This window comes from Cottoperca gobio, chromosome 22 (assembly GCF_900634415.1).
Source record: "Cottoperca gobio chromosome 22, fCotGob3.1, whole genome shotgun sequence".
Classification (NCBI taxonomy): Eukaryota; Metazoa; Chordata; class Actinopteri; order Perciformes; family Bovichtidae; genus Cottoperca; species Cottoperca gobio.
Window position 1 is genome coordinate 5,666,390 of NC_041376.1, and position 23,831 is coordinate 5,690,220.

The 23,831-nt window shown below is 41.6% G+C and overlaps 3 protein-coding genes across 3 annotated transcripts; 2 read left to right on the forward strand and 1 right to left on the reverse strand.

The window, feature by feature from the left end:
• Window positions 1-366: 366 nt before the first annotated feature.
• On the forward strand, window positions 367-9,819 carry d2hgdh (D-2-hydroxyglutarate dehydrogenase). The gene is made up of 11 exons (XM_029460138.1): window positions 367-515; window positions 1,291-1,659; window positions 1,747-1,804; window positions 1,891-2,030; window positions 2,145-2,338; window positions 2,426-2,594; window positions 2,764-2,907; window positions 3,042-3,184; window positions 3,636-3,801; window positions 4,018-4,304; window positions 7,970-9,819. Exons 2-10 carry the CDS (start codon window positions 1,317-1,319, stop codon window positions 4,278-4,280), a joined length of 1,620 nt encoding a protein of 539 aa, XP_029315998.1. The 5' UTR covers window positions 367-515; window positions 1,291-1,316; the 3' UTR covers window positions 4,281-4,304; window positions 7,970-9,819.
• Window positions 5,525-12,508, reverse strand: acvr1l (activin A receptor, type 1 like). The gene is made up of 10 exons (XM_029460139.1): window positions 12,335-12,508; window positions 11,552-11,635; window positions 10,507-10,761; window positions 10,153-10,364; window positions 9,391-9,490; window positions 8,586-8,732; window positions 7,912-8,187; window positions 7,217-7,414; window positions 6,980-7,110; window positions 5,525-6,410 (listed from the first exon to the last, which is right to left on the reverse strand). The coding sequence occupies exons 2-10, from the start codon at window positions 11,622-11,624 to the stop codon at window positions 6,279-6,281; spliced, it is 1,524 nt and encodes a 507-aa protein (XP_029315999.1). The 5' UTR covers window positions 11,625-11,635; window positions 12,335-12,508; the 3' UTR covers window positions 5,525-6,278.
• A 1,741-nt stretch (window positions 12,509-14,249) lies between these two features.
• Window positions 14,250-21,776, forward strand: otomp (otolith matrix protein). Its single transcript, XM_029460847.1, has 9 exons — window positions 14,250-14,397; window positions 14,600-14,736; window positions 15,074-15,176; window positions 15,400-15,585; window positions 16,774-16,948; window positions 17,483-17,550; window positions 19,493-19,677; window positions 20,155-20,326; window positions 20,447-21,776. The coding sequence occupies exons 1-9, from the start codon at window positions 14,307-14,309 to the stop codon at window positions 20,455-20,457; spliced, it is 1,128 nt and encodes a 375-aa protein (XP_029316707.1). The 5' UTR covers window positions 14,250-14,306; the 3' UTR covers window positions 20,458-21,776.
• The last annotated feature ends 2,055 nt before the right edge of the window (window positions 21,777-23,831 follow it).

The following is a 23,831-nucleotide window of genomic DNA, read 5'->3' on the forward strand; positions in this document are numbered from 1 at the left end:
TATTAAAATTGTAATTACATTTAAATTATACAACAGACATTTTTTATTTATTATTTAGTGTTTACTTTAACACTTTTATTAATGCAATTCAAGTCATAATCCAATTAAACCCATTCCAAAAAAAACGATCAAAATTGAGTTTGTATCCAGACCAGGAAGCGCGTGGGAAGGACAAATGATCCCTCGCGCTGAAGTAAAAGGTGAGTAATTAACCGTTTTTTCTCTAAATCTCACGTGAAGGGACTTTTATTATCCACAGTCACCATTGGCTGCACCGTCTTGATGAAAGTCCCACAGCTATTGGTTAATATCAAAGAAGGCTTCCGATTGGTCCTATTTTCATCTCTATGACCTTTCAACCCCCAGTCTACCTCAGCAGCGATAACTTGCTAGTTGTAAACACTTACTGTGGCATGCATAAGTAATTGAACTGCCCTTGAACTTTGTGACAGATATGACATTTAAAAAAAAGACACACGGGTGGAGAGATGCAGGTTGTTAGCTGAACGTTTGTGGTGAGTAAATAAAGATATTGCTCGCTAGTTTCTTGTCAAACAGTGTGCTAACCGAGCTAAGCTAACTGAAATGACAGCTTCAAAATGAACTGTTTATTGTGTTGAAAACAGCGATGAAATGCAATGCCAGTTTGCTAGTAGTTTATTAACATGAACAGTAAATGCCTCGTACTCAGGGAAGCGGCTGCGAAGTTATTGTCTTATTTAATTGCAATAACAAGAAGGGTGCTTTCAGAGAACACACAAGTACGAGGAGACTTTACTACTTGAATCATGTAAACAGGATTTCATAATAAAATATTGTGGAGCGACAAGGTGACCTGTGTTGTGTCTTATCTAATGTAGAAGAGGATTGAAATGGACTATATTGAAAGGCAAAATACCACGTTCAGATACATACCTCATACATTTCATTTATATTTTATATTCTGAATTTATTGACTTAGATATAGAGAATATTCCAGTATCAAAAACTTGATTTTTAATATATTTATTAGGCTTTACAAAGAAAATGTAAGTGTCCGATATATAAAACAAACTATATTAAAGTTTATCTAATTATATTGATTAAAGTAAGTCAAAAATCCTGTTGTGTTGTCACTAACAAACAAACATTAGCTACAAAACTGACAAATGAGTAGGAACATGTAGTTTTAGTTGTAAGGTATGCAGCTGCTCCACATACCAAGTATATAAGTGTTGATGTATGGACTGAAGTGAGAGAACTGAAGCTTCTATCTTGAGATTTATGTTTCATCCCACATCTTTTCCACAGCCTGTTTTCCTGCCTGTACTCCAGTCATGGTGGGGATTCTCAAAAGAACACTAAGACTGCAGACAGCTCTCAGACTTCTGAGCCCCCATAGCCCATCCTCATCAACAGTCACAGCCAGACTTTCACCTCTGCACCACCGCAGGCCATTTCTTCCCGCCACCTCATGGCAGTTTGGAGTCTGCTGTCGAAAGCTTCACAATGGGGTAGAAATGCCCAAACCGTCCGCTGCTGCAGCCCCAGACCGGCTGCCGTTCTCCACCATAACGCAGGAAGATTTAGCCTTTTTCAGGAAGATCCTACCAGGAAGAGCCATCACTGACGCGGACCTGTTGGAGTCCAGTAATGTGGATTGGCTCAAGTCAGTGAGAGGTGATGGCTAGAAATGAATTTATCTCCTTCTACTTCAAGATTTATTACACCAATTCACTTTCATCCCTCTGTTCGTCCGTCCTGCAGGTTCCAGTGAACTGTTGCTGAGACCTCAAACAACAGAGGAAGTTTCAACAATTCTCAAGTAAAGAGCAAATAGTGGGTGGAAGGACAAGTACACAAGTGAGGGGTTGCAAGGTGGTAAAAGTAGTGGTTTGTCCCCTCCTGTAGGTATTGTAACGGTCGTAATTTAGCGGTGAACCCTCAAGGAGGCAACACTGGGCTGGTTGGGGGAAGCGTGCCAGTTTATGATGAGGTCATCCTCTCCACTGCCCTTATGAACAACATCCTCACCTTTGATGCTATCTCAGGTAAGCCTTCCTGAACTTTCACCCAATATGAACTGACTGCCTTTTTTCAAAATCGTGTTCTGTATATTCATCATATTTGACTAATCTGAGGAGTTCATTTCGTCCTTCCATCAGGCATTCTGACCTGTCAGGCAGGTTGTGTCTTGGAGAACTTGTCCCTTTACCTGGAGGACAGAGACTACATCATGCCTCTTGATTTGGGGGCAAAAGGCAGTTGCCACATTGGGGGAAACGTGGCAACGAATGCAGGAGGACTCCGGCTGCTGCGATACGGTTCCTTACACGGGACTGTGCTGGGTCTGGAAGTGGTGAGTAAATACATGAAGAACTTTGATATTCTTTGACAACAAGTATTGTATTAAAAAAAAGCTTGTGTGTGTGTGTGACATGTACAGGTGTTGGCAGATGGGCAGGTGCTGGACTGCTTGGTCACACTGCGGAAAGATAATACAGGATATGACCTCAAACAGCTCTTCATAGGGTCAGAAGGCACACTGGGGGTCATCACCGCAGTGTCCATCCTTTGTCCACTGAAACCCAAATCTGTTAATGTGGTTTTTCTGGGTAAGATTTACTCATTGCTTCATTTTGACTCTGTTATTGGCAAGTGTTGCTAAACACGTGTGCAGAAAGGTGAGGCAAGTATGTCACAGTTCAGTTGATTAATGTTAAATTGAGTTTGTGTTTATAGATTAGCAGAGATATGATTTTATTCTCTTGAAATTCTCGTTAGGATGCGAGACCTTTGAGCAGCTGCTGAAGACATTTCAGCTCTCCAGAGGCATGCTGGGAGAAATTCTGTCTGCTTACGAATTCCTGGACAGTGAATGTATGAGGCTGCTGAATACGCACCTCAAACTACCCAATCCCATTTCTGGTAGGCACACACACACACACTTATTGTATAAAGCAATTAAATACACACACACACACACACACACACACACACACACACACACACACACACACACACACACACACACACGACAAACCATTTCCTCCATCTTGCAGATTGTCCATTCTACGTCGTCATAGAAACGTCTGGATCTGACCCAACACATGACGGGGAGAAACTTCACAATTTCTTAGAGGAGGCGATGACGTCATCGTTGGTCGCTGATGGCACTGTTGCAACTGAAGACTCAAAAATAAAAGTATTGTTTCTAATCTTGCCTCTACTACACATCCCATAAGAAGACGGGCTTGCTCCTTCATTACAATAAACATGGCCGCTGCAATTCATTTTGAGTCAACCCCACATACACCATCATGCTGCTGTAAAAGCCATATTACAGCAACACAGCTGAATGTAGTCCCTCACAAACACACAATTTAATCCTGTTTAAAAAATGTTTGGTTAAAACATATATGCTTCAGACAGGGTAGGGAAATCGAGAGAGGGACTAACACATTGTTGGTTCTGGTGTTTTTATGGGATTTATGACAACATAGTATATCACCAGTCTAAATCCTTAATAGCTTTTGACCTTCACTTAATCACTTTCATACTAGGGTTGTTTAATTAATACTTCGGTCAACCCATTTTTAAGCCTCGGCTATATTTAAAACCCTGGTTTAGATGACAATCAACCTTTCCCTTTCCAGGCTCTGTGGTCAATGCGTGAACGCGTGACGGAGGCGCTGACGCACGATGGCTTCACTTACAAGTATGACATCTCACTTCCAGTGGAGCGGATCTACCAGCTGGTGACAGACATGAGGGAGCACCTGGGGGACCGAGCCAAGAGTGTGGTGGGATACGGACACGTAGGTAAGACCAGGAGATGGAAAGACGTGCGTAAAGTCTGTATATCAGGAGAGAAATAATGGCCTGCGAGCATTAGATATGATTTCCTTTGTCACATTTTGTATTACTATACCTAAAACAGCTGCATCTCTATTCTGAAATACTTTTGAGTGATTGTGGTATTTTGGTGGTTTACACACGCCTCACTGTACCCCCATCTCTTTCCATCTGTACTTTTAGGAGATGGAAATCTCCACTTGAATATCACCTCTCCTGCCAAAGACCCTGCTCTTCTCGCTGCCATCGAGCCCTTCATCTTCGAGTGGACAGCCAGCTCCCGCGGCAGCATCAGTGCAGAGCACGGACTGGGCCTGAAGAAGAGGAACTACATCTACTACAGCAAACCCAGCCAGGCTGTGGCTCTGATGGGTAACATCAAGGCCATGCTGGACCCTAAGGGCATTCTCAACCCGTACAAAACTCTACCAGATGACCTGAAATGAGCCAAACTGTCGCACTGCTGTGGGGTAAGTGGGGATGTATTCAGAGCTAATGCAGGAGCTCCGTTTTAGTTACAACTTCATTGCCACATGGCTTTTATGGCAGATCAGGTTCTTTCCTGTGAAACCTTTTTCACACATTTAGTGCAGGTTTTGCAAGTAGTTTCATTGTCAGCTACACGAAGCATTACTTTCAGAACGACGGCCACTTCAACAAGCTGCCGACTTTGTACTGTAGCAGCCTCTGGACTTTATTACAAGTGAAGTTAATGCTAAATTATTATTATTATTATTATTAACCACCTCTGCTACTCATACGTACAGAGTAGCCTTAGTCCGATCCACTCGTTATTCCATGAAATATCCGACAGTTTAGATCTTAAATTAAGAACACTTTCTATAATAGATGAAAAACATAAAACTGACTTTTCAGTATTGCCGAGGGGAAGTGAGTGAGTGAGTGACCTCTAGTAGTCACGAGGGGGCAGGCACAATACTGTCTGTATACCGAGGCAGCTTTATCTGTTTAAAGTAAATCTGAATTAAATGGTTTCCAAATGGTGTTTTTTCTTGTTATTCAAGATGTACAATGTGGCACGATGGGACATGAAGAGATTTTAAAGTGGGGTTGTATGTGGCAAGAGAAGGATGAGGCTGGATGACACTTTAGCAATTCTTTCTGTATCCCTTATCGTTCTTTCTTGTTATAAACACTGGGCTCTTACTCTAAGCCGATCCCTGACATCAGGCTGCAGACATCTGAATGCTTGTGTCATACTATGACTTTTTAAATAAACACCTGTCAGCACAAACAGCTGGACATTATAAGCTTAATGATGTTCAGATTTACTGCGAGACTGTTGTGTCAGAATGTAATCAACTGAGCATGTCTTTTTTTAAATTCTCAACAAAGACAGAGTGCAGTAAATGTTTTATTACATATAAAAGACAAAGCAACAATCTTTCCAAAACAAACCCAGCCTTTGCAAACATTTGTAACCGCACACCTAGGCAGCTTTATCTGTTTAAAAATGAATCTGGAATTAAATGGTTTCCTTGTAGTGTGGCATGATGGGAGATGAGTTAATGAAAACCCACCTCCAATATCTTTTTAAGTCAGCGCTACCACAAACAACCGTTCCTCGAATCCTCTGCTTGCACAGAAGAGCCACCATGAGGATCCTACTCTTATAAGATACAGACTTGTCTATTGGCAGGTACTTTCTGTGTGTCTACGCCAGGAACTGCCAGGATACCGCCAGGATACGTGTTTCTGTAATGTTTTAAATACATCAAACCAAGCTCAGTGAGAACAATTTCCTATTTTTCAACAAATCCTGTCTTACTAGCTCCAATGACAATATGGGTACAGAAAGTCGAGTAAATACCTATATATGTATACAGTCAGTTTCACGCACCATCAGTCTTGCATATCCTCAGTAGTGTAGTCGCAGTGGAGATTTAATAAATATCATACTATCTAGAAAAAACAAACATTTTTTATTCTATTGGCTCTTTTCCTTTTGTAAGTGAACATATGTGTGGTTTGTAGTGTGCGTCTTTGTGGCAATAATTGGCATGTTCTAGTAAAGCTAAATGAGTGAAACACTTCTGATTGTCTCCGAGCAGAATGCCAAAAACACTGGCTGTGAATCAGGAATTGTAAGAGACACTCAGTATCTGGTGTGTGTGTGTGTATGAGAGCAGTCTTACGCAGGCGTTAAAAGCATTGGGATGGAGTACTACAATATGCCATCCATGTTCTTCACACTCAGTAACAGTCTACAGTTCAGGTCAGTGCGAGCACGATGGCAACTGGTGTGTGTGGGCTTGTCGGAGAAAGTGGGCGAGCCAGAGAAGGATGAAGCTTGATGACACTTTAACAACTCTGTCCTCTGGTCCTCTGTCCGTCCCCCTTTATCGTCCACTCGTTTCACAAACACTGGGCTCTTTAAGCCGATCCCTGATATCGGGCAGCTGCCTCTGAGGCTCCTCTCCCTCTCACGACTCCTTGCCCTTCTCCAGAGAGCTGTGAATCTTGTCCAGGGTTTTCTTGATGCGCAGTGCCGTGAGCCTTGCGGAGGGGTTCTGGTACCAACACTCCTTCATCAGTTTCACCAGAGCAGAGAGAGTCTGGCAGAGGGGAGAAAAGGAGGATGAGGAAATAAATTGGGAGTCATGCAGTGATGCACCTACAGTGAGAGGAAACTCTGGGCAAGGGCATTATGGGTATTGATGAGGTCCGACTATCTCACTTGCATTGGTATCAATGGCTTGTTTAGCATTTTATAGTTGCAACTGTAAACATCCACAAGGCTAAGATTAAAACAAAAGTACAAATAGATGTTTAGAATTTGTATCCCCAATCATCTAAATAATATAAATTGAGGCTGGCTTGTTAAACCTTTGTTTCAATTTTGGAAAACACTGATCACTTAAAGCAGTGGTCCAAACTTGTTGGCTTGTGTCAATATAATTTCCATAAAATGTAACTGTATAGTATGCCATAAGAAAGTCAGTTTAGTATGTAAAAATAAGATATTAGTTATATAATATATAAATACTATGTCAAACATTTCATGAAACAGTGTATATCTTAGTATGCTAAAAACAAAGTCATTAAAAAGGTGAAAGTATAGTAAAAACTTTGAAAAATGTCATACTTTAGTATGCCTTAAATACAGTAAAAGACTAATACTTACTGGATCAGAGAACCAACGATTAGGAATGAAAGGCCTCTGCTGCTCCACACACACCACCTTCCTTATGTCCTCAAAGCTGGGGTCATTTGGCACCTGATCGTAGAACGGAGGCTTGTACTCCTCAACGATACCTGGAAATTGAGATTAAAGAACTGAATATATAATATATATTATAGTAATTAGAGGTGGTTATTTATGATGTCAGTCCTCAAAATGCACCAAATGCAAGTCACTCACCATTGCTGTATGTGCGTCTAGCTATCTCCCACAGCACCAGCCCAAAGGCCCAGATGTCCACTCTCTTATAAGCATCAAAGCAGTCTATCTGAATGGTCTCGTCGAGCACTTCAGGTGCCATGTAACGCTTGGTGCCAACCTTCGGATTGTTGCCCACATCCAGCAGGTTGTCTGCCTGGGAGTGGGTCACAGCCAGCCCTGTAACATTCAGTTACAGACAGTATTAGACTTAAAACAAAAAAAGATCACAATATAGCAAGTAAAAGATGGACCGATACAGATATTCTGTGACAAAAACCAATATAAGAAGAAAACACTGCAACCTAACGTATACAATGCTGGTATCTAAACATACAAATATGTTCAGAAGAAAGAGATGCAGTCAACATGTTAGAATTGTTTGATTAACATAATGTATTTTGATGAGAATCAACAAAACAATGTCTACTTACAATTAAGACAAGACACCAGAAACCCCCAATCTCTCTCTCTGATCTAATCCTGTTTTATTTTGAGGTCATCTCTGTAAAATGTCTCCTACTGATCAGTACGGACCATAAAATAAACTTTAAAAGAAAAAGTATACGTATATAAATAGACCTGCTAATGCTACGAGTGTATGCAACAGGTGGGTGATTTGTCTGAAGCATGAAGTGCTGGACAAAGCAGCTCTAACACGAAGTGTCTGAACTGACCCAGGTCTGCGATGCAGCAGCGCAGCTCCTTTGTGACCAGGATGTTTTTGCTCTTCAGGTCCCGGTGTGCGATGGCCGGTTTCCCCTCGGTGCCGAAGATCTCCGTGTGTAGGTGCACCAGGCCGCACGCTATCGACGCCGCCATCGCCAAGCCCTCCGACGTCTCCACGGCAACTCGTTGCAAGTAGTCATAAAGTGAACCGTTCTCGTGGTAATGGGTGATGAGCCACAGCTGGGTGCTGGAGTTGCGAGAAGTCATGTCGGACGCCATGAAGCCTGGGACAAGAGAACATGACGGATGAGAATAAAACTTATCAAAATGTGTATAATTTATTTATTCGATATGCTAATCTCTGAACCCATCAGTCTGACAATGCTGGATTATATTATATAAGTGATTATTTTCACTCTATTGTAAGCAACCCTATTAAGAATGAAACATTTATTTTAAAAACAAGTGTTTTCAATTTTTATTCTAGAAAGGTTTTTGTAACCTTGTTATGAAAAGTGCTATATAAATAAAGTTTTATTATTAATAAGGTATAGGCAAACGTGTTGTGGGAGGAGTAGGTTAATAAGTAAATGCATTGTGATTCATTAACAGAGTTGGTAGCAACTGTTTTAAGTGAACTGTGTTGCTGAGTAACTGGTCTAACAAGATCTATCAGACTCACCCAGAACGTTTTCATGTCTTAGCAGCACAGTGTTGTAGATCTCCGTCTCTCTGAACCAGGATTTCTCATCTCTTGAGGAGAAGATTTTTACAGCCACGTTCTCGCCCTGCCACTGGCCCCGCCACACCTCTCCGTACCTTCCTTTGCCTGAAAAAGAGGGATAAGAAAAAGATTCCACATCAACGGCACAAAGCCACATTTTTCCAATTCCAAACTGCACTGTGTGGTTCACAACAGGAGCTCAAGGCATGTGACCCACATACTTACATTTGAATACTCAAATAGAAATTTGGCAGAGTTGCCACGAGTGAATCTTACAACACCAACCAACTGTCATCATTTTAAACGGTCTACGACATGAAGAATGGCAAAGAAACACATGACTTGTGCTCAGTTGCTCTGAATAAGTAAAACATGATGTGACCTTTCATTTGTTGCCCTCACATGTGTTTGACTTTGCTGTCATAGCTGCATCTTGATACGGGTGACATCCTAGAATAACTATGTACAGTCACGACAATCTGCTTTATGTGCATATAAACTAATCTGTGCATGAATAATATGGATATTTTCAGCGTGTGTGTGGAACTTGTATACATCCCAGGTTTAGTTTTATTGTGGGTTGGTTGTCGTCATTATTTCAATTAGTTTAGATTTAGTTTCATACATACTTTCATGTCATGTCGTTTTAAACATTGTAAAAGAAACTGTTGAAATACTTCCTAATTGATAACATCAGCTGTCAATCAAAGAGACCTGAATCCAAGATGTAGATGTCCTGTGCTCCGTATTGTGTCATACGTACCGACGCACTCCATCAGGCTGATCTGCCTGGCCACAGTTCTCTGCACGAGGAAGGGAAGACCTGAACCACTGCCTGACGTACACGAGTGGTCCAGTAGATCCTACAGACACACAAATATCAGATTAGCTGCATATGCCTAGTCTTTAGAAGGAGTACATGTATACACAGCACATGGAGGTGCAATGCTACTTCAATTCAGCATCTATTTAAATAAATCGTGGTGTGGAGTCAGTATGTAATTCTTACTCTGCTCAACTTCAGCATATGTTCCTGCACTGCAGACATTTGGGGCCTAATTAAGGCTCAGCAGGAAATTATTGTGGAAATGGTCATGACCAAAACTCTCTAATGTTGGGGTGAAATCAAGTTCCACAAATTAAATGGTTTTATATACTTTGAGAATAAAATGGAATAAGATGACAGATTGTATTCACTGAAAGGAAATGAAGCTTTTGTTCCATCACATTTGAGTGAATTGAATGTCTCCATAGAGAACTAGTGCACCATAAAACCATATTAGCCTTTTCAAAAGTGAATTTGAAACACAAAAAGCACTATACCATTAGCACCATGTAATGCCACACAAGGATATCTTTGACCACGACTCGCAGAAGCCCTTAAAAACCTTTTTCAACATAATTACTGGGAATAGAAAATACCTTGCCAATACAAATATACACACTGTTAAAGGTGGGAGTGAGAAGGGAATCTCTGTTGACAAACTCTTTTCATTGTGTCAACAACAACCTTTCTTATTCTTACTGCTAAAGTGCTGTCTCCCACATTGGAGGTGATGAGGCTGTCTATGGCTCCCTGCTCGTTGTCAAACTCCTGCAGCCTCTGCAGACGGCCGTGGTGGAGCCTCCTGCAGGCCAACACTGACACCACCGTCAGCAGAGCCAGAACCACCACCGGACCAAGTACAAAGAGCGCTAAGGTCTCTACACGGTACCGAACTGGTTCACCTTCTCGGGCTGTGGACAAAAGGGAGAAATTAGATAGTGGCATGTCTTTTATCCTTGTCAGATTATTTAGTAGACATTTACACAACACGATTAGTCTATTTAACAATTCACGTCCCTGCTAAAAAGACGCATGTTATGATCTCATATCAACCTGTTGGAAGCAGAGAAATCAGAAAAGTCCTCGTGCTGTTGCCGTTGCACATGTCCTGGGAGCAGCACAAAATGACCTGGTAGGAGGACGGAGCTGTGGAGCACTGCAAACGGATTTTATCCGTCTCCGTCAGGCAGCCGTGCTCAAACACCACCCCGCTGCTGTCGACTTTGACGGAAGAGAAGCACCGGGTACCGTGGCATTGGGTGGCCTGGAGGCATTTCGGGCTATCCCACAGACACACCAGCTGTCCTTCTGTGAAAGCGATGACATGAGTTCAGTACACACAGTTCACTTAGCTCGTCTAACTCTAAATCCACATTTTACTTAGAAAAGTTATACACAAAACTCAGGAAACCTGTTATTTGGAACAGACTCTGGGTGTGGTGGATTTAGCCAATAAGATAACAGGAAACAACTTTATTAATTATTTTTAAAGACACTTTTGTTCAACGTGACTACAAATGAGGTACAATTCATCCACAGCAGACCAAGGAGAGAGGCCTTCTAGAAAAGTGCCACAAGACTGCAGGTGCATAAAGTCTCACATAAGTACATAGCAAGTGACCGTTTTGTTTTTTGAAGGAGAGAGTGAACATGAATACAGAGAGGGATTCTGCTGAGTAACATAAACCAACTAAGCATTTATTTTACTTTCTGGACATCTAATTAGTTTAGATTTAATTAACAATCATAATGTACACACACACAGTGTGTGATGCAACTGCTGTTGTGCTTTAGAGTAAATGTGTGTACGGTTTATTCATTTTCTAAGAAACTATTGTGTTTTTGTGATCTCCCATGTCTAGAGCTTAAAGTGAGTTTAGCTCTGAACTCTAAGAATTACCATTATCCATTTCTGCCATAGACATGGGTAATGTCTGACCTTTATAACAGTTCTGACTAAAAATGACCAGCTGCCAGCCATATATGTAGCTCATGAGTGTTTGAGCACACAGCAAGAACAAACAACAGATAAGATAACAGTCTGAAACCAGTCAAACATAAAGCTGAGAGACAGTTGAGAGACAACTGAGGACAGTACCTGAACCCTCAGCTGATGTCTGCAGGGCCTGCAGCAGGAGCAGCAGAAGGACGTGGACACTGCAAAGACCCATGTTTCAGTGCACTGACAGAGGGAGGGAAGAGGAGCCACAAAGTTCAAATGAGTACACTCTTGCAAAGAGGATAATTACATTTACCCTCTCTATGTTTTGTGGTGATCGCTGACAAGACTTCAGACAGAAAGGAAGCAACAATTCATAATGGCTGAATGCCAATAATCCTCTGTCCGTCTGTGTCGAAGCTTTATTTAAAACACATGACTGATAATGAAATATCAACTCTTCAAACAACCACCTGGAATTTAATTACATTAATAATTGTAAATGTCTTTACCCTGACATACAATAACTAATCATTACTAATGGCTCTAAAAGGTAATATTTGCTAACTTAGCTAACAATTAATGTAGCATTGGCAACAACTAGCATAATAGATGTTAACATCTAATGTTAACACCTTGTATTACAATGTCACAGCCTCTAGTGTTGGTGTTAACTATACGACCAAGTAAAGCTATCAGCAATTCCCCTTTGTCAACCTCACATACTGTGGGTTTGATTCTTTGCTTTCGTTAACAGGCCATTAACAAGCGGGTTTATTGGCCGTCCACAGGCGCCTCGGCGGCGCCACTCAGACAGCCGTCTGCCCGGTGCTGCCGCTGTTAGCCCCGTAAACTAAGCTAGCAGCGAAGCACACGGCACAGCCCAACCGCCGGGCGAGGACCCTCAAACACAGCGGTACAAAAAAACAAACATCCACCTACCTGGCACACACGAAACACGGCCTCTAACTCATTCTGGGATGTTTGTGTGTCCCTATATTATATTTTAATTATCGTATTAGTGGTATTTGCGATGTAAGAAGCCAAGAGCAGGACAACAGCCCAGCCCACCCACTGGCTGTCTTTCCCTCAGCCACACATGACGTCACCAAAACATTATCATCGAGATGCATTGTGGGGCATGAGAGTCCTCCAGCAGGTTGCAGGCTAAAATAACTAATACACTCCTGATGTATTGATTACCTACTAATAAGTAGTTTAAAGTCACCCTTATTTAGTGTTTTTATTATTCTATCTCTGTTAAATATTGTGTTATTCTTTATTTAACTATACACATGTCCAGTGGTGGAAAAAGTATTCAGATACTTAATAAAAACTAAGCAAAAAGAAAAACACTTTGTGTCAAGTTCTGCATTAAAACTCCTATTTTAGTGCATGTACAGAAGTATCAACAGCTAAATATAATTTTAAAAAAAGCTCTATATTAATGACTTTATATGTATCACACTATAAAGTCCCCTCCAAATACAAAGTGTTAGAAGATCCAGGAACAATTCCTAGTTTATAAAGAAACATTTAGTCTTATCATATACGACATGAGTTCAGTTGAGGTCAGTTTCTGGACAGTGTGGGGTTGTTGATCCTTTTAATAGTATACTAGCGTCCACTAACAATCTCCACTCTTGTTTTTTGTCTGCATGCTTACTTAAATGAGAAAATAACTTTTGATAACTGAATCGTTTTTGTCATATTACCCTCTGCCTGTTTATTCTGAGTGACTTGTTAAGAATAGATTACTAGCCCGAACCATGTGTTATGAATGACACTGTCTGTTAGCAATATACATACATATATATATATAAAATATAGAATATTTGAAATTATTTTGTGGCATGTTTCCGCTGCCAAGACACATGAGAAGAAACACAGAAAGAAAATACATCAGGGTTTCCTACAGTGTTTAATAGTGGAGGCAGGCCACCATGCCTGATACAAAGTAACACCTCCACTTAATAACAAATTAATGCACTTTTGTGAAATGAAACATTTACTTTTAGGCAAAGATGTGTCATCTGGGTGGCTTACCGCCTCAGTGAAACAGTTCCCTTCATTGCTCCCACTGTATTTCATTCTGAATACTATGTGACCCAAAAAAAAAGAGCTCTTCCTCGCTTCATGAAAACCAGGTGACCCTTCATCTCCTGAGCAATGGTACAGTTCTGCTGTTGCACAACACTGTAACTAAAAGGTGGATTAGAAGATGAGTTCATTTCACCTGTCAACAAACTCTTCCTAGATGTATTTAATTCTTGTTTGGCTCCGTGGCTGTTCAGAAAGATGTGTGCAAAGAGAGTGAAAAGGGAGACTTGTATCAAGTAGCAGATATGTTTTCCCTCCACTGAGTCCTGTGGCCGCGAACAATAGCCAGTGCTGTTTGTTCTTGCTTACCTGGGGCTTTAGTCTCCAGTGAGTCGGAGCAAGACCCAGCCGGTATCCATTCTCCACAAGCACGGCTCCAGCACAGAGACACATTGTCCCAGGCTTTTTTAATTAAAGACCCCGGGTCAACACTCTGTGCCAGGTGACCTGAACTGCTCCGAGACTACGTGTGTCTACCACTATCCTCTCCACTGGGGATAAGTCTCAGTGGATAATTGGAGAGGGGAAATGCTATACTGCTATCATGAGATGGATGAAGGATTATGTACTGAGGACTTCGACTTAAGAGGAGGGGAGAGGATTAATGTAATGTTTTCTCCCTTCTACATCCAGCCCACCTGCTTCATTCCCCCCCCCCCCCTCCCCTTCTCTCGTTCTGTCTCAGGAATAGGTTACAAAAGAGGGAGGGATGTAGCTGAGTGCCTTTTTTTTTTTCTCTCAATGAAATCCACCTGCTCCTCATCTCTGTTGTATTAGAGAGATCGTCCCAAGCAGGTTTCCTAGCAGAGCCGTCATGGAGCATCTAGACAGAAGACTGCCGGTAGCGTTCCTCCTCCTCCTGCCTCTTCTGTCCGTCAGCTGCGTGTCCAATAAAAAAACTACAGGTGTGTACAAAAGAACCTTAATTAAAGATTATCTGCAGGTTTCAAAAATGTTTTAATAGACTTGTCATTAACTCTTACTTTGTTGCATGTTTAAAGAGATGCATAACATGTTCTACAAGGTAGAGTTTGGGGTGTGTGTGTTGTCTTTCTACAGCATTTCATTTTCACTTCATTTGCAACTCTTCCCCACTGTTTCCTTCAGTCTCCTGGTGTGTATTGTCTGACGCTGAACAGCAGAAGTGTCTGGATTTGGCTGGAAACGCCACAGCTCGGAAAATACGAGGAACTTTGCAATGTGTCCGTGGCCTGAACACCAGAGATTGTTTAAACAAAATCAAGGTACCTGAAGAGACAGGGATGGGAAAGTGGATTGTTCAGTCTGCATTACATAATATGAATATGTTCAGCTTTATTAATTACTATTCATTCTCTCTTGGTAGGATATTAGACATGATCAGCTGTTTCTTTTGGATGATTTTGCTCTCAGTATGTCCACATCTTTATTAACGTTTCTTTAGACATCCTTGTAATGCATCTATGGTACCAGATACATACTATCAGCTTCATGGAACAAACTAAACTAAAAGCTTCGGTATTTGTTGTATTTTGTTGTATGTGTAATAACCGAGCATCCTCTCGTCATTTGATATTGACAAAATACATGTGTTTTTGTCAGAATGGGACAGCAGATGCAGCCTCCATGTTTGCAGATGACGTCTATGCTGCTGGATTCTGCCATGGCCTGGAGCTGGCTGCAGGAGAGTCCCACAACGGAGTAGGTAAGTCACAGCTTTGAGCTTTTCATCAGGTAATACAGGAAGGCACTGAAGCCTCAGCTGCCAAACTAATGTAAGGTCATGTAAGGCCATGGTTATTCCCCAATAAGCATGTTCAGCTTGCTAGAGCCACATATACAGTGTGTAGTCACATTATTCTCTATGTCTTGGATGTTTATTAATGCTCCCCTGATCTAACAAATTATTCCCACTTGCTTTTCTGCAGATGGTTTTAGCTACTACGTGGTGGCGATGGCACGTCGCTCCTCCTCAGACCTGTCCCTGCTGGAGATGCACGAGCGCAGCTCCTGTCACCCCGGCATTCGCACCACAGTGGGGTGGACTGTTCCTATTGGCTTCCTGGTGAACACCTCCCAGATCAGCATCGGGGAGCAGTGCAACTTTCCCAGAGGTGAGACAGAGTGGGACGAGAGGGGGTTAGCTGAGGTGAGGCAGGGGAGGTGAGGGGATGTGTGTGTGTGTGTCGATGTGTGTGTGTCGATGTGTGTGTATGTCGATGTGTGGAAGCTATATGAGAGGTTGGGGAGGAAGGGGGAAGCAGTGATGTGGAGCGAAGAGTGAAGGAATGGAGGTAAGAGGAGAAGAGGCAGTTAAAGAACAGTGCATTTGTCTCTGTAGATATATGTGTGTGTGTGTGTGTGTGTGTGTGTGTGTGTGTGTGTGTGTGTGTGTGTGTGTGTGTGTGTGTGTGTGTGTGTGTGTGAGGGGGGGTGACGATGAACAGAAAAACATATTGGAATATCAGTAAAGAAGCAAGATGGAGAAGATGAATATTCCTTTAAAGCATAAGGCCGGCGATATTTATCATTTTCTTAATATCAACAAATCCCTTCAAACTAACAATGATTGATCCCACTAAGTATTGTCTTCGTATCAAACAAAAGTCTGTTATATCTTAATCCAGAGAGCTCCATTGCAGGTTAATACAGCAATATTTACTTCAGTTATTAATAGTGTTTGTACCCAGTTAATAGAAAATTAATCAGCCTTTAAAGAAATTAAACATTATTTTTGGCACCCATTTAAAGAAATGAATAAAATCCAAATGTGTTTTGGGCTGAGAGTAGTATTATTGGAAAGTATTGAGTATTTTACATTTCATGTGATTTGTTGACAATAAGAAAAAGAGAAAATAATATAGAATAATACCTCATTTATATTCAAAATGCGCTGCTACCTTACAGTGTTATTAAATTCTTTATGTGGCAGCAGGCTGCAGAAAAACAATAATTATTGACGTGTCAGTGAACATTTTAGATACTACAACACTACAGAATAAAACAAAATTAAAAACATCTTATAAGGCAAAGAAATTACCAATAATATAATGTCATTTATATACTGTATATTAATTATTTGGTATTAAAAATGTGAAAATTGCCTAAAGCCAAGATGTTGTGAAATCCAAACCCCAAATATATTCAGTTTATTATCACATCGCGAAGAAAAGCAGCAAATATAAGTTAGAAGGCTAATTCATTAATTAAGTTAATAAGTTAATTAAATAATAAAAACAGTAATTGTCCTCATTTAGCCTTTTCTATTCTTCCTCTAACTAATCTTTTGTGTTTTTCACCAGCCGTTGGCAACTTCTTTGGGTACAGCTGCGTGCCGGGTGTGAAGGACGTGCAGCACGACCCGAGAGGGAACAACCCCAAGAACCTGTGCGAGGCCTGTATAGGAGACGACAACGACAGACACATCTGTGCCAACAACCACAGAGAGAGACACTACGGAGAAGCGGGGGCGCTGAGGTACAACACTGACGATAATTACACAGGAAACAATACGCTAATAATATTTAAAAAATATTGAAATCGCACCTTTCAAAACATAATTACAAAGTGCTTCACAGCAGCTAAATTAAAACAATACATTAAATACACTATAAGATATTAAAATAATAGATTTATTAAACATACACAGCATAGAAGCAGTAAAGTAAAAGCACATTTTAAAAAAGTGTGTTTTTAAATGGCACCCAGAGGTGGGGTAGTGTTATGACCTCTGCCTCTGTGTCTCCCCGACTGCATATCTAGTGCAGCCGACTGTGTCCATAAAGGAAAAATAGTAATTAAAGCTGCAAAAAGTAGTTAAGTGTGTTTAAGATGGGAATACAGGGGCTGCAGTGGCAGTTATTAATTCTTAAAGTGCAACAATAGGCGGCAGAGGGAGTTTACTTATGATCTCCAGAGTCACGCTGTTACAAAAACACATTCCCAAAGTGTGCTGATTTCAACTGTGTCCATCTATTTATAGATTAAATGTGTTTTATGTTTTTCTTTCAGGTGTGTGGCGGAGAACCTCGGAGACGTGGCCTTTGTAAAACACACAACGATCTTTGAGAATTTGGACGGTAATGTGCATTTTAGAGATTATACACCACAAGGTTATATAATGGTATCATTTTATAATTTAAATGATGTATGATGAGGTTACTTGGGGCCAGCTAAAAAAAAAAGAGAGTGCTAGTCCATGTCAAGACACAGGATGTCAGTGTTTCACAATGTTTAAGAGACTTATAAAGATTTTACAATGTGTATACGGTGCAGGATATGTGTGTGTTGGTGAAACAGAGATAGACAAAGAGAGAGAGAGAGAGAGAGATAACAATAAGAATAAAAGAGAAACAGATATCATACAGACAGGAAGAGAGAGAGAGAGAGACAGCCCTAATTCCTTGTTTGCTGCATCTGCAGCTCCGCTTTGGGCAACATCCAAAATGAATGGTGATCATTATCACAGTCATGCTACACAGACTCTGCTGCTGCAGCTGAGAAGGAGCAGTTTGATGCTGGCTCCACAAACACTGTAGCTGTTTAACAAAGCACGTCTTCTCATATGGTTCAGAAATGTCCGGAATCAGAGCAATTAACGGAGGTCAAGAAAACACAGGAGGTCTGTACCGTTGTCTAGGGGTGAGAAAAAGCAGCTTCAAGGTGGTTTATATTTTGCCTCTAATTATTTGTTTGGGTTGTGTATGCTTTTTAAATTCTTAGTTTACCAACCAGCTGTATTTTGCTAGTGGTTTATTCTAATAGGGGTCATCACTATGTTCGCAGAGTCCTATGTTCTTGATATAAACTAACATTGAGAGTGACATGTAAGGGCTATCTTCACAGTTTAAATTGCAAATGAATAAAGGAGGATGCAGCTTGAATGGTAAAAATGCGTTCAGCCACTGTGGAGATATTAATGTCTAAAGAAAAGAAAAAGAAAACCATCTTGCCTGCAAAATGTAGGTTGTAGGTCGCAAAGAGTAAAAGGTCAGTGGCAGTAAACTGCATGTGGGTGATTTTAACATTTGACCTAGAGAAACAACACAACTCTACATAAAGTTGGCTGAAATATCTGCTACAAGCGAACCCTGCAAAGGGTCCTAAATATGAACTTGATGGCCACCTACATATAATGCTATAACAAAAGAGGCTAAAGACGCTAAAACGGCATGTCCCTGGCAAAAAGTCAACATCCTCGCCAACTGATGATGAGTTGAGAAAATGTAACACTGTCTAACACAAGTTTGGCTGCAGTGGCTGGACTGTAAAAGAGCAGGACAGAGCCACTACTGATGGCCTAAACTCTGACATTGTAGCATCTCAGCCCCCACACAGTGGATGTGTCAGTCTTGAGCAGATATGTTTAGCTGCGACCAGCTCTATAGCTCTCTCTGTCTGTCCACACAAATGTCCCCACTCTTTGGCAGCCACAGTTTCTGCCCTAGGAAACAAAGATTTGGCACGGAGGTCAAGTGTTTGTGAGGCTGTGTGTGTGTATGTGTGTGTGTGTGTGTGTGTGTGTGTGTGTGTGTGTGTGGGTGTGAATGCATGAACGTGTGGTCGCAGCTATTGCGAATTTGCACTTGTTCTTCCTGTAACACCACAAAAATGTCTAATAATATCTAATAACATTACTTGCCTTTGGGGGTAAGGTTGCTACGGTAGGTAGTAAGCTCGTTAGCTGGGAAAGCTAACATTTGCAGCTTACGTTAGTGCAAATGAACTCGCTGTGTAATCCTATTCCTTACACTTTCTTTCTTGTATTTTTGATTTTTTTTGACATACCCACTCAGTAAAGCTTTCACCAAAACCCAACCAAAGCTTGACAGGCCTGCGTTGAAGGACGGGGGTTTATCGGATGGTCATTCATTCACTTTATTACTTATAAATCAACCTTTTAAGTTACATTGTGTCATTACATTTTTTGTTTTAATATACAATAACGTTGCTTCTTTGAGTGGGAGTTCTAAGTAGGCTTGAGTAAATAATTGGACACGCCTTCGCTCCTCTGCTGCCCAGGTAAGAACCAGGAGTCCTGGGCCCTCGATCTGGAGCTGGAGGACCTCAAGCTGCTGTGTCCAGATGGAACCGAGGCGGGTCTGGACGAGTTTGATCGATGCCACCTGGCAGCTGTCCCCGCTAACGCTGTGGTGGTGCGCATGGAGGACAAGTGTCGTGTCTGGAAGTTCCTGGAACGTTTACAGGTGTGTGTGTGTGTGTGTGTGTGTGTGTGGAAATTGCATCAGCTGTGTGTGTGTGTGTGTATGTATGTGTGTATTTGTGTGTGCTATTCTCCAAATATGTGTGTTTATGTCTGTTTAATGTCTTTGTGGAGTCTGTGTTATCGATCAGCACGTCTGCTAAACTGTCATCCTTCGTCCTTACTGAGTGTGTGTGTGTGTGTGTGTGTGTGTGTGTGTGTGTGTGTGTGTGTGTGTGTGTGTGTGTGTGTGTGTGGGAGACGCCAGGATATCCTGTGCTGATCCCCTGGCTACACGCACACACACACACACACAAACCCAAAGAAACACACACACACACAAACCCAAAGAAACACACACACACACACAAACCCAAAGAAACACACACACACGCACATGTGTACGCAGAGCACGCCAACGCACATCCATGCATGCCCTCGTGATATTAATTTCTGTAATTACACTTCCTCTCTCCTGCAGAATGCGTTTGGCAACGCCACCGAGGGCTTTCGCCTGTTCAGCTCAGCAGGCTACGGCGAATCCGATGTGCTCTTCAATGATGCCACCCACCACCTGCAGAGGGTTCTGGGTAGCTACACCTCTTGGCTGGGTCCCACTTACACCACCATGCTGCAAGCCTTCGAGTGCGAGGGTAAGAGTGATGGTGTCTTTTTGCTTGTGTGTAAAAGTGTGGAGCTGCTGATTGTTCTCCTCTGTGTTCTTGTGCGTCTCCACTGCAGCTGTTCTCATCATTGTGCTTTCTCTCCACCAGGCTTCTGCTGATGGAGCAGGAGGAAGACATCCAGCGCATCAACTTCCACCGCATCCCTCAGTCTCCGTCCTCCTGTTTCCCGACATCTATGTCCCTCGGCCACTCCGTCTCGCCATCTCATATCCTCTTTTGCTTTGCTTCTTGTGTTTCTTTTCTCCCTGCATTTCACCACCTACTCTCTATTATTACATCCTCCTCCAACCTTGTGCTTCACTCTAGGCTGGCAGGGTAGGACATCGCTAAGAGGGGCTAATCATCTTAGAGAAACTTCAGACAATGTTCCCAAAACTGAGTTTCCCACCCCATTATTGATTTATACACATAACAAAAGTCCTGTTAAATGTTACGACCCCACACACACCCCCACCCTCCTCCCACAGGGTCCGTCTCTGGCACTGAACAACTGGGTGCTATTAACTTTGAGCTTAGAAGTTTCAGTTACTGTTTGTGTGTGTGTGTGTGTGTGTGTGTGTGTGTGTGTGTGTGTGAGTATAGACTTTTTCCCACAGCCATTATTGCCCTAATTGGCAAACTGGCATACCATACTGTTTGTGTGCAAGTGAGAAAAACATGTGTGTGTGTGTGTGTGTGTGTGTGTGTGCGTGCACTTTTATGTGCCTATGTGTTATTGTGTTGATAGGATTGATGCTTTCCCATGGCTTGTATAGCTTAGGATTTTGGATCACTGCTTTCTCACGTCTGGTATGATGGACCGGACTGTGCCAGCTTGCAGTGTATTGTTACACTATACAGTTAGGAGGAACTGGATTAGGCCTTGAGCTGTTTCCAGTGACCCCCTGGGGGTGTTTTTGTTTTATAAAGCTTTGATAAGCTTCTCATCTGTGACATTTGCATCACCCAAAACTCCCAAAAAGTGCTCTCCAATACCTTCTTTGTCTGTCCTGCTTCTACACGTAAAGGAATACGTGGACTTCTCTTCACCATCATTATCATTTATACTAGTGAGACGTTGATAATGATAGAAGTTACTAACAGCATATAACAGTTCAAGGCTGGTCTAATAAGGAGAAATTAGTCCGTGCAGTGTGTGATATCATCAAGTAATTGTCATGGAAGAAGAGTATTACTAAACTAATGTGCTATGAAGAAAATGGTGATTATCAAAAATAATCCATTTCTTTCTCTGATATGTTCAAGGAAGTGTAATTAAAGAATCACCAGCGTTCTTAAAGCCTCCCTTGACCTGCAGAATCATGCACCTGTAAAATGTATAACGGACTGTAATTCTGGGCTTTAGTTGTCGTCTCCATCTTTATTATTTCTTTCGCGTTCTGCACCACAGAGCTCGGCAATAAACTGATAAACCGGATTAAGTTCTCCTCGTCAAACTGTGGTTTTTAAACCTCATCGTGCTGGAAGAAATCCAATGAGTTAGAACTAATACAACAGATACAAATACATTAATGTATTTACAGTCTTACTGATGCAACTACTCTGTTTTGCACCTAATGCCTTTTATTTTAAATTAAATACTGTCATTTCAACACTGTGTTTTGGCTCTTGATGGCAAAAAACTCCCCAAGTGTGAATGTACAAGATGAAAGTCGCCACAATTCTTGAGCGAAGCAATATTTTTGCTCCGCATTTGCAAAGGGCAAAGGCATATCTGTTGTAATAATTCAACTCTGGTTTGTACCACTGGTGCTGTTGCTACTGTTGTCCGACAGGCTTCAAATGATGTAAATAAACACTCCTCACAGATTGAACTTGTAGTGCTGCAAACATTATTTTTTTCAACCAATTAAATGAATGATGATAAAGAAAAATAATCCTCTCCAGTCCTTTCTAGCTGACTTCTAATTATCCTGAAACAGCTACATGATATCTGTGTGGAAATGAATTATGCTTGATATCATCTCACACTCCCTTCTCTCCCTGCTCTCAGTCTCTCTGCCTCTCGCACACACATTCACTCACAAATGAGCTCCCTTCTTAACCATTTGGGAAAGGAAGGAGAGAAGGAGGGGAGGAAGAAGGATGTAGCAAAGTTGAAAACAATGGAGGTCACACACACACACACACACACACACACACAAAGACCTGCATACAGAGACTCATGGTGCTCACCCGGGTGGAGAGAAGCTCCTCCCAGGTAGACAGGTGAATCAGCAACACCAAATCATCATATGGTGGTTCCCATGCAGGGATAGAAATGCACCAGATGCCCTTGCTGGCACTGCTTCACCTCATTCTCAACATTAATCCTTTTAGAGGAAGTCTGTGTCTGTGATGGAGCAGTATCATTTAGCAGTGAGCAGATACTGAAGATGAAACTGCATTGCAGCAGAGTGCTGCAATCACTCTCAATCCTCAACTCTCTTGCTGGCCATTTCGCCGTAATGCACAAATGAAAACAACTAATGTTGCCCCAACGCAGCCCGCTCAACCTTGAGGTGTGGGTTTGTAAAAGAGGAACGTTTGTAATGCCAGTGGTGGAAATAAAGTAGTAATTTAATAATTTTGCACTTGAATAAAAATGATGATAAAACATGAAGAAAGAGAGATGAAGAAACCATCATCTTAAGCAGCGCACCGCCCTAAAGTAGAAAGTAATAACCTAATTCAAAAATCATGAACACAAAATGCAGACATATATTTTGATCGCCATTTTCCATGTTATGGCACTCTACACTTACTGCACCGCTAATCAAAGGGGAACATTTGACTTTGATTGATGCATTGATGCACTGTTATACGTCAAACCACCCAACAGTACTTAAAGTAGTTCTTTTGACCAGCTACAAAATGACATTTATTTTTAATCTATGGTGGAAACCTTTACTCAAGCACTGCACTTAGTTACAAATGTATGTATTTATTTATCAATTGAGTATTAACATTTTATTCCGCTTCGATAGAATATATTGTAATATAAAACTCTGCATATTGAGCACTTTTGTACATTTTTCTGCAAATACTAGATCATTAAAGGTGCAGTCAGCGATTCTCGTCCAATGCAACTCGGCTAATATCTCCTCACGGTTGGTTCTGTGTGAGCAACAGGGTTTGGTCGTTGAGTTCAAATGTCAACAATCCTTGTGCAGAATCACTGACAGCTTCAACTTCAACTTCAGTAAAGGATCAGAACACTTCTTCCACTCCTTGTAGATGCCATTAAGTCTCTATATATAAAGTGTATGAGGAGGCCTGTTTGCAGCGAGGATGTGTACGTGTGAATCCGTGCAGGCGTGTCATCCTGCATGTTTGTGGGTGTCTTTATCTCCGCTGGCACGGGTCACGGCACCGGACAGGAGACAATTTGACCGAAGGTTGCGAGGCGAGAGCGGCAGAGAAGAGAGGGGTGACAGTGATGGAGGGAGAGAAGAGGGAAGAATGACAGGTAATCCATCAGAGGCGTTACTGT